Below are 10792 nucleotides of genomic sequence, written 5' to 3'. Positions count from 1 at the left end.
CATAGGAAGCAGCTTCGAATCCTCAACCAACCGTTAAGCCCTTGTGGATCTATTATTGTGTCTCGATCACGTCCCATTCCCACGAGTTTTGACGCGCCAAAAGTCCTTTTTGGCTCGCCCCCTCCCCATTTTGACCACTGCGTCGCGCCAACCCCTCCTGAAGAATGTTCAAACCCCGCCCTCTTTTGATTTTCTCTATATATGTATAAATACCTCGCTGCTGCCTAGCTTGCAAGACAAAATAAAATGTCTTGGAGCGGAAATTCGAATGCGAGGGAGATCAAGGTGACGGTGATCGAGACGCAGTTTGTGCAGACGGACCTGGCCGACTTCAAGGCCGTCGTGCAGCGGCTGACCGGGAGGGATCAGACGGCAGTGGCGGTGGGGGCCCCACGGGTGGTGCCCCAGAGGCCGCGGGCGTGCAGAGGCCCCCGGTTCGGCTATGCCGGGGAAGAGGGCTGCACGCAAGGATGCCGCGGTGAATGGCCCGCGGCGAAGGCCGAGGAGCCTTTTCTGGATGAGTTATATGATGCGTTTTGTACTTCTCATCAATTATTGTAGTAGTGTACATGAGAGTAGTACTCTTACAAGTATAGAGTCTTCGTACTCATAAGATGTTTCGATGATGGAGCTTCCGAATCGACGATCCACTCCGTTAAATATAATCTAAAGCATTTGAAACTTCTAAAAAATAAATTCCGTAATTTTTCGAAATCATAATAAAGCCCATCAAACGGGTATAAAATGAACGGTCAAAATCAAACAATGTTTTAAAAATGGATGATCGAATCCTTCAATTTAAGATCAGAATTATTGATCTTTATCTAGGTAGTGAATAAAATTTTCTATCAAAAATTCAAACTATTTCAATTCTTTTATACCGTTAAACTAGCAAGTATCTCATACCGGCCGTTAAAAATTATCAATTTTGTGATATTTTGATCATACGGTAAATAATGTCGAAAAATCAAAAAATTTGATTTCTAGAAGTTTTAAATGCTCTAGATAATGTTTAACGGTATAGATCGTCGATTCGAAAGCTCTATCATAAAAAATAATTTATGAATACGAAGATAATCGTACTCATAAGAGTATAGTAGCCATACTCATGTACATTATATGTATATTTTGTTCTCGTGGAGCTCGAACCAAAATTTTAGTTCTTTGATATCAGTGCTGAGGAGACTATGTTACCAGAATTGCGTGTGTTTTGTGCTTTGAAAAGTTTTAATTGTGATTCAATTGTTCACAGTAATGAAACTGCGAAATAAGCTTGTTCGTATACGAAATTTTCTTCACGACTATTTGCTTATAATAATACTTCGATAATGCTTGGATAAGAGTTGGATTGTTAGTGTCTGTGGTTTTAAATTTTGAAGTCTTATTACTTCATATCTTTAATTAAGTTTATTTTTTCAAAAATAAATGAACGCGAGTAGCCTGCTAAAAAAATAAATAAATAAAGAATTTGCCTCTGAAACATGACGACTACGGCTTCTCCTCGGCACCTTGAATCATTTCTGACAAATCTCCTGTACTTCCCCTAGGCTAACTTCTCAGTATCTATCTATTTATGTTACGTGCGTGTATTAATTTACTTGGTTCGCTGTACGATGTGAACCCACCGACGAAAGAGATCAAGAAGAAAAATAAAAGCTCTTTCGCTGCACCCAGCTAAAAGGACAAAAGGTGTTGATGCCCCGTGAAAGATTCGTACGTGCTAAGTAATTTTCGTGGTTATTTTTTATATTTTTGGTGGATAAAAGCTATCAGAGTGGTCTAATATATTAGCACGAAGCAGATAGATTTATCATCTCCCTATTTTTCTAATACTAAAAAATTACCAGAATTCTTGAACGGATTAGGTGTAAAATGACAACCAATTTTCGGGCATATAAGTGACATTTCTCTCCATTCTTGTTGGACAATTTTAAAGTTCTCCGAGAGTACCCTGACCATTATAAGTTCCGTTCAACAAGTGTAGATGTAAATGTGGCACGACAGTTGAACAGCATTTACAATTACCCTGAATTGCAGTAGTACTTAAGTGCATTATATTCACAATCGCAGCTCAACCAAACACCGGTGAGTATTATTTATTTAAAGATTACTAGAGCACTCAAACAGGCCAGGTCAAATTTCTCACCTTATAAGTACAAAGCAACCATCATCATACCAAAGATGACGCGGACGCGCGGGAGATGCATCATGCATAGATGGAGAAAAGATTTACAAGCTCTCTTCAAAGACAAGGAGAAAAGCCTGATTCAGACAAAGCAATTTCTCAGCAGCTGTATCTTCTACTGGTGAATCACATGAACACCAGACTCCTGGCGAGGTCGAGTGCTTTTTCCCGGCCAAAGAACTTCTCAACAATGACCAGAGAGAACTCCATTGCAGTCCCCGGACCTCTACTCGTAATCAAGTTCCCATCAACCACGACCCTATTCTCGCACTCGCTCTGATCGGAGAGTTTGTCGCACATGGGTGGAAATGCTGTCGCTTTCTTACCCTATTAAGTAGGACATGATGCCGAAATTTAAAAAAAGTGGGAAACTGTGTTTCATAAATAGCCAGGATTTCTGCAGCTTATGCTAGAAGCTGTTACCTTAAGCAAGCCATGGGGCTCGAGGGCTATAGCTGGGGAAGCACATATAGCCCCGTAAAGCTTGTTTGATCCGGCCTGCTTTTTGAGCAAATTGATAAGTGTCTCTGAATTTGCAAAGGCTTTAGCACCACCGAGACCACCCTGCGAATGAGAAATGGACAGGGTGAAATATTCCGGTATATAATATTGCATAGAAGTAGGTTAAAGTTGAAAATGATGACTAAAAAACTTACCGGCAAGACAATAAGGTCATATTGCTGCTTACTAGCATCATGCAACAGTGTATCAGCGACTATTTTCACTTTCCTGGATGCCACAATTTCTAACTTGTCTTCGACTGATGCAACTGTAACATTAGCTTTTGCTCGCCGCAGAATGTCGATGATCATAACAGCTTCCATCTCCTCTGAGCCATTAGCAATTGGCACAAGGATCTGAAAAACAGGGAGAGCATAATGCCATAATGTGAATTAAAGCAGTGTATCATTGCAAGCTAAACCAGAATAACCAACTCAGAGGTGAAGAGTGATCATCGGGGGTGCTTCAACGGAATAAAAACTTCCAGATTAATGAAAATTCAACAAATATTTTACGGAAAGAACAATAATAATGCGTTTATCTTTAAGGGTACTAGGTAAACAAAAGCCAAAAATCATGGGGTGTAAAAATACCGAAAAAGCATTAGGAAGAGAGAAGAAAAATGAAGTGCACAAATAATTTACGTGATTCCGCAATTGGCCTACGTGCACGAATGAAGGCGGAGCAGACAATTTTATTTTTATCAAAAGTAAAATATAAAAGCTGCCTCATTAGTCTTTCCGAAAAACCCTAGCCCTCAGAACAACCATGCTCTTTCTCATCCACAGCACCAAATCCACAAAATAAAAGGTACAGTTACATCAGTCACTAAATCCCAGTGCAACTAGGAATAAAATCTAATAAACTTAGGATTATTCCTAATTTAACTAAATGGGTCAACCAAACCAGAATAGAGTTGGAAAACCTTTGCAGCTTAAGAATTTGAGACATATCTAACAAATATGATTTATGTCTTTCAAACAACAGACTAGCTTTCAAACTCCAAAAATGAAGGAATGAATATTACAGTAAACTCACAGCATAGTTTTGAGCTTCAAATGAACAGCAGCCTAACATGAAATTAGTGTAGAATAGTAAGTATCGTAACTCTTGGAGCTAAGAGAAAAGTGGAAGATGGACTGAATTTGGATGCAGGCAGTATATAAACTAATGATCGACAAGATGAAACATCCAAACAGATGAATAAAGCTTTTCTGCCAAGTGTGTGCAGGGAAAAGATCAATCCACAAACGGAAAAGAAAACAACAAAAAATTCTTAAAGAGGAAAAGGAAAACATAATTTGAAAGGCAGAAGGAGATTTTCACAACTTACATTAGGTGTTCCATTAAATTTCCATTCCACACGGTTCAGCTCTTTCATGGCGAACTCAACTCCATGATGAGGGCGCATAACCTGAAAAGACATTCATTGTAAGAAATTAATAAAGTTCTTCTTTGTTCTGTGTTGCAGATTTGTCAATGCAAAGTTTTTTCAGATCTTACATGCATATGATTGCTCCATATTAAGAACTAAAAAATGAGAGTTATCATGAAGAATGGCACAATTGAACTAGAGCCAAGTTATTGCATTGCATTTATAAGTCAACTATCATAACTTTTCCTCACCACTAAGATTGCTTATCAATCAAACCCATTCTAACGCAGCTCAACAAAGCGAGTCAAATTTCACTCCATGCTAGGAGGAAAAGGCAATGCAGAATTAAAAAAAAAAACGCAACAATAGAATTTTCACTACAAATTTTCTTTCCAAAGATTTCCTATAAAATAACATACCATGCAACTTTAAAACTATTGACAAATTTAACAACCAAAAATCAATTCTCATATTGATTTTTAAGTTGGTATAAAAATTTTCCACATTCAATAACCTAAACTAGATTAAACGTCAATTACAATGATGATAAGCATACAAAAGTAGAAGGCAAGTTTTACCAGAGGTCCTGCAACTTCAGCTGCTTTATCTTTCCCATACAGATGCTCAATCAAAACAAGAGAGAACTCCATGGCAGTTCCTGCTCCACGGCTTGTCACAGCTTTGCCATCCACTTGTACTCTTGATTCCACCGCAACAGTGTCCGAAGGAAACTTATCCATGAAAGAAGGATAACAAGTTGCCTGTTGCAAGAAGAGGACCTTGATTAACGCTGCGCCAATTATTGTTTATATTATCAATACATCATGCAAATATATAAAACTATTGACAAGAAAACTGATTTTTAAGTAAACTGCAGTTAAGATAGAATATAATAGTAAAAACTGAATTGAAGTTCCGATAACTGGATCTTCATTTTCGATGGAAACTAATAAGTAACTGGAAACATAAAAAAGTGATTAAAACTTCCACCTTTAAGCCCTTGAGCAGGCCCCATGATCCCAGGGCCACGGCCGGCGCCGCACATATCGCAGAATAGAGCCCGCCGTTCTCGGCGTGCTTCTTCACCATACTCTCCAACACACCACAATCCCGAAGATTCGCCGCCCCCGGCATCCCTCCCTGCATCCAAAATCCTACCCCGATCAGACGAAAAATCGCTTAAAAAGATCACAAAAACCTCTTCCAAAACCCCGAATCGACACGCACGGGAAGCGAGATGAGATCGAAAGCCGAGCCGGCGCAATCGGCGACGAGGGCGTCGGCGACGAGCTTGACGCCCCAGCACGCGTCGACGCGGAGGTCCTTCTCGACGGAGGCGACGGTGACGTCGGCGCCGGAGCGGCGGAGCACGTCGATGATGATCACCGCCTCCATCGGCTCCGTCCCGTTCGCGATCGGGACCAGCACCTACTCGAATCCGACAAACCCATTAGAGGCTAGAGAGGACCCGGAGAAGGGAGAGGAGAGATTTGTGGGGGGGTAGGAGGATACCTTCTTCGAGGAGGGAGGAGACGCCATGGAAGAGACCGCGAAGCTCCGAGCCAGGGATCGGGGGAAGGGTCGAGAAAGGGGGCGCGGAGGGGAGAGGGTTTTGAAGAAGATGAGGGGGAGACGGAGAGGGGCGAGGTGACGCGTGGCCATTTTGGAGTTGGAATCAGAAAAAGGGGGCGCGAGAGTTCTCGAGCGACCGAGCCTGAGTGCGTGCGTGCGTTCGTGGAGCCGTTACTTGGTTTGGATTTGCGACATGCGACGGAGCAAACGGGGCGAAGCGAACGCCATGTGTGCTCGTCGCATGCCCACGCCTCAAAAGTAAAAATTGCCCGAGCATCATTTTGCTTTTTTAAAATTAATTTAAAATAAAAATTATTATTATATTTGTTTAAGATAAAATATATTTATCAAAATTTAGATGACAAAATTATAAATAAGACCTTCACACATATGCCCCTGAATATACCTGTTTAACGCACACATGCCCCTTACCGACTATGTTGCTTCAGAAATTTATCAAATAATTAATTAATAGCATCCAATTGCTAGCATTTTTGTGAGTAATCAAACATCAAAGACTGAGGAGTGTTTGCTTATTCTAAACTATGTCTAATAAATACATAGTTGTGTGCGCGCGCGCGTGTGTGTGAACCTATTAATTGTTAAATAGTTATAAATTGGTGCTTGTCTATTTTTGTGGTTGGATTAAATAAAAAATTTAAAAATATATTAGAAAAAAATAAAAGGGTCGGCCCAATACTTTAGGCCCAATCTAAAATGGTTGTGGGTGTTGCCTGATGCCCAGCATGGCCCACAGCCTTGCTGGACCGGGCCTGATCCCTACCCATGAACCATGTCTGGTTTAAAAACTACCCAATTTCTACCCGTTAAAAAAAGGTTGAGCTATTTGTGGCAACTAACTTGATACACTTTAAACTATTAAGTACTAAAGTGAGAAAATATGCGCAAATTATAATTTTTGCGATATAAAATTAAAAAAGCTTTAATAATTATAGAGTCAATATTATAAATATTATATATATTTTAATTAAAAAAATATATGCGGGTACTCATGGGTATTTGCAAGTTGTCCAAAATACCTACAAATTAACGGGTACCCCTTCGTTTTATTCATAAATTTTTAGATAGAAAATATTAGTACTCGTATCTACAAATTTACGGATAATCCGTGGATACCCGTTGATACTGATATAGAGACTACTTAGTGCTAGGTACCGTCACTTTAAAATATAGAATGTCAAAAACTAATTGCTATTGCGATGCCCAACAAAATTTAAAATGCAAATCGAGAAATTAAAGGGTATCTAATTATAGTCCAGTAGCTTTTGCTGTGGTATCACTCTCGTCCTAGTTGTTGGTATGTACAATTAAAAGAAAATAACACCCATAGAAGTTGTTGGAAATTTGGTATCTTATAAGAGGAAAATCATTATCAACTGATTTATCCTCAATCGTTTTGAAAAATTGCGTATAATAAATTGGGGCTTGGGAGATAAAATTATTGTTTCTCATTTCTTCTATTACATATGGAGTGTTTTTTTTTTTTCCTTTCCATTTATTAACATTTATTACTATTTGTAGCCTTAATTTTTTTTAAAAAAATTTGCATAATTTAGGCTCATAGCATTACGTCACTTGAGGAGAAATTTCTTAATTTGTTTTAGAGTTGGGATGGTTTAGACAAAACCATCCGCTCTCTATTACTGCATGTGGGGAAGGAAGTAATATTAGCATTTTAAACCTTCCTCTACTACAATTTCTTACATGCATGGAATCCAACAAGCCCGATTCAATGCACAACATAGTTTTGATATATTGACATTATTGCTACGGCACGTACGCGTGCGCTCCCGCACACGCATATGTATATATAAGTTCGGCTATGGTGTTTTTAAAAACACTAAGTATTTATTCCTAGTAAGTTTCTCATCGTTATATCTATTCTTTTCACCAATTTTATCCCTTATATTATGCTATTTCATCAACCATTTATTTAATTCTAGAGAATTATTATCATCTTAACTGTACATATCTTCATTTAAGGGCCGAAAACCTATAAGCACTAATAATTTGGTATTTTTAAAAATATACAAGCTCAATTTTCTTCCTCTTTATGTATAGAGTCCATCTACTATCCTATTAATAGGATTGTGGACATTGTCCTATCAAATCGATTTGAATGATCGGATCTTTAAATTGATAATCGATCGGCATCGTTGAAATTGTCTACACAATTAGAAATGTTAAGAAACTAAATTTTATAATATTTAAAAATTATTATCAAGTCTATCGAAGAGTCGAAAAATTGAACGGTCATAAATGAATAACCTTTTTAAAATAGAGGTTAGACTTTCTCAATTCATAATCAGAGTTATCGAACATTATTTAAATAGTATAAAAAATTTTCTGTCAAAAATTCAAGCAATTTGGATTACTCTATACCGTTGAACAAGCAAATGGCTCGTATAGGCCATAAAAAATTGTCGATTTTATGACACTTTGATCACCATGTAAATAATTTTTAAAATTTATAAAATTTAGTTTTTAGATATTTCAAATACTCTAGATCAACTTTAACGGCTCCGATTATCGATTCGGAATTCCTATCATTAAGAACAATTTGATAGGACAATTAATAAGCGACACAATTTTACGAGCTGGATTTCTTACTGGTCATAGTAGTACACACCCGCAAAATACAAGCGATAGGCTACTATGTAAATTAGTGAACCATACAATCACTCGTACTCCAACAACAAATGCGCTCGACAAATTAGGAAAAAGTCTAGAATGTAATAATTATATTGCTGATATATATGGTGTCTACAACTAATCAAATTACTATTTTATAGTTCATCCATTTTATCATACTTTTTTTAAAAATAATTTTATTATATTTTTCTCTCCAAAAAGAAAAAAAAACTAACTGGTTATAAATAATGTGTTGTACCTACTACATAATAATAGATTAATTTCCTCCACAAGGTAAAAGCAAGCAGAATAATTGCTCATCCAGGCAACATCCGCACATGCACCCCCTTATTTATCACTTAGGTAGAAACAAATTAATAACACTCCATTACTAAATCACAGCCAGCTAGCTTCATGATTTATTTTAAATTTCGTAATTTTACTTTTTTAATATTAAGTTTATAAAATATATATTGTTTTCTATTAAGTAAATAAGTTTTCTTCTTAATTTTTTTTTAAAAAATATTTAAACTCTAAAAGAATATCAAAGGAAAGAAAAAGCACTGCGGTGTCCACCCTGGCTGGCATAGCTGATATGGGTCGTGTCAATTCAGCCCACAATCACATTAACCGGTTGGATGCGACCAAGCACAAGCCACGACTACAACGAAACAGTGTGCTACTTGTTGGCATTTGGTTAAATCGAATCGGGTGCGCTCATGATCGGACTCGATCCGACGATTATTAAGTTATCTAATTGGATTAGAATTAATCTCGCTTTTAAATTGAAAAGCTAATTAGAGATAAATTCTAATCATATTAGGATAATAATTAATAATCGATTTACCCTTATTTCTTACGTATCTATTAGGATTTGCGATTTCACATAAAATGAAAAAAAAAGGAAAGAAAATAAGAAAATAAAAGAAATTATAACTATGCGGGCGATTTCACATAAAATGAAGAAAAAAAATAAGAAAGAAAATGAGAAAATAAAAGAAAGAAAAGTAGAAACCACATTCTTCATTAACCTATTATTCTAGAGGGACTTGAACGGTGGATTTGTGATCGTGCTCGTTTATAGTTCGATCCACCGCGAGTTTGGAGTGTTAGAAGACCTTCAAGAATGATTCAAGAACACGTGAATCAACCTCTATTTGCAAGTTGTCCAAAATACCTACAAATTAACAGGTACCCCTCCGTTTTATTCATAAATTTTTAGATAGAAAATATTAGTACTCGTACCTATAAATTTACGAATAATCCGTGGATACCCGCGGATACTGATATAGAGATTACTTAGTGCTAGGTACCGTCACTTTAAAATATAGAATGTCAAAAACTAATTGCTATTGCGATGCCCAACAAAATTTAAAATGCAAATGGAGAAAATAAAGGGTATCTAATTATAGTCCAGTAGCTTTTACTGTGGTATCACTCTCATCCTAGTTGTTGGTATGTACAATCTATTACTATATACTAAAATAGAACCCTTAATGAATCCTATATGAGAAACTGATACGTGACGCTCTATATGCTTGTCACGTGTCAAACTTAAATATAAATTTTATACTTTAAAAAAAATAAAATTAGAATTTTTAAGTAAATAATATTTTTTACTATATAAAAAATCTACGTGTCAAGTTCAAATACAGATTTTCTACTTTAGGTAATATTTCAAATATAGATTTTTTACTATATTATTAAAAATCACCTATAGTGAAGGGGATTTTATTTCAAAGTCACCTATAATTATGTTGAGATATTTGAGAAATTCACGGATATTACATTGCGAAAGAATTTTTTTATGAAAATAATATTCACGGATATTACGTTGAGAAAGAATTGGCCACCTATAATTAAAGGAATTTTATTTCAAAATCACTTATAATTATGTTGTGATATTTGATAAATTCACAGATATTACGTTGCGAAAGAATTGGTGGGTGCGGATGTTACTCTAGAAAAAATAAAATAAAATTTTTTAAGAAAATAATATCTTTTACTATATAGAAAATCTACGTGTCAAGCTCAAATATAAATTTTCTAATTTTGAAAAAATAAAATTAAATTTTTTAAGAAAATAATATCTTTTACTATATTATTAAAAATCACCTATAATGAAGAAAATTTTATTTAAAAGTTATCTATAATTATATTGTGCGGATATTACTACTTTAGGAAATCTATTCTATTTGGTAGATGGATTAATAAGATATTTGAAAAATTCACGGATATTACGTTGCGAAAGAATTGGCGGGTACGAATACTACGCATGAGAAAAAAAATATTTATCTTTATTTGGGAATAAATTATTACTTAATTAATTATTTAAAATTATTGGTTGAAAATTTGTGGACATAAAAATATTAGTAAGAAAAGATAGAGACATTTTTTTTAACGTGGCTTTCTATATGATTTCCACGTGTTATCGTATCTATTCTATTTACTATATTATTAAATTCAAATGGTACGTGGATTACTGAGATATTTGAGAAATTCACGGA

The 10792-nt window shown here is 35.8% G+C and overlaps 2 protein-coding genes across 2 annotated transcripts; one reads left to right on the top strand and one right to left on the bottom strand.

Annotated features, from left to right (window-relative positions):
• Window positions 247–573, top strand: LOC109711103 (VQ motif-containing protein 10-like). Its single transcript, XM_020234005.1, has one exon. The coding sequence runs from the start codon at window positions 247–249 to the stop codon at window positions 559–561; it is 315 nt and encodes a 104-aa protein (XP_020089594.1). The 3' UTR covers window positions 562–573.
• LOC109710647 (protein DJ-1 homolog B-like) lies at window positions 2022–5789 on the bottom strand. The gene is made up of 8 exons (XM_020233369.1): window positions 5574–5789; window positions 5289–5489; window positions 5052–5201; window positions 4640–4822; window positions 4020–4100; window positions 2842–3042; window positions 2609–2749; window positions 2022–2512 (listed from the first exon to the last, which is right to left on the bottom strand). Exons 1-8 carry the CDS (start codon window positions 5721–5723, stop codon window positions 2312–2314), a joined length of 1308 nt encoding a protein of 435 aa, XP_020088958.1. The 5' UTR covers window positions 5724–5789; the 3' UTR covers window positions 2022–2311.

This window comes from Ananas comosus, linkage group 5, assembly GCF_001540865.1.
Source record: "Ananas comosus cultivar F153 linkage group 5, ASM154086v1, whole genome shotgun sequence".
Classification (NCBI taxonomy): domain Eukaryota; kingdom Viridiplantae; phylum Streptophyta; class Magnoliopsida; order Poales; family Bromeliaceae; genus Ananas; species Ananas comosus.
Note: the sequence above shows the minus strand (reverse complement) of the source record. Positions and strands in the feature narration are given on the sequence as shown.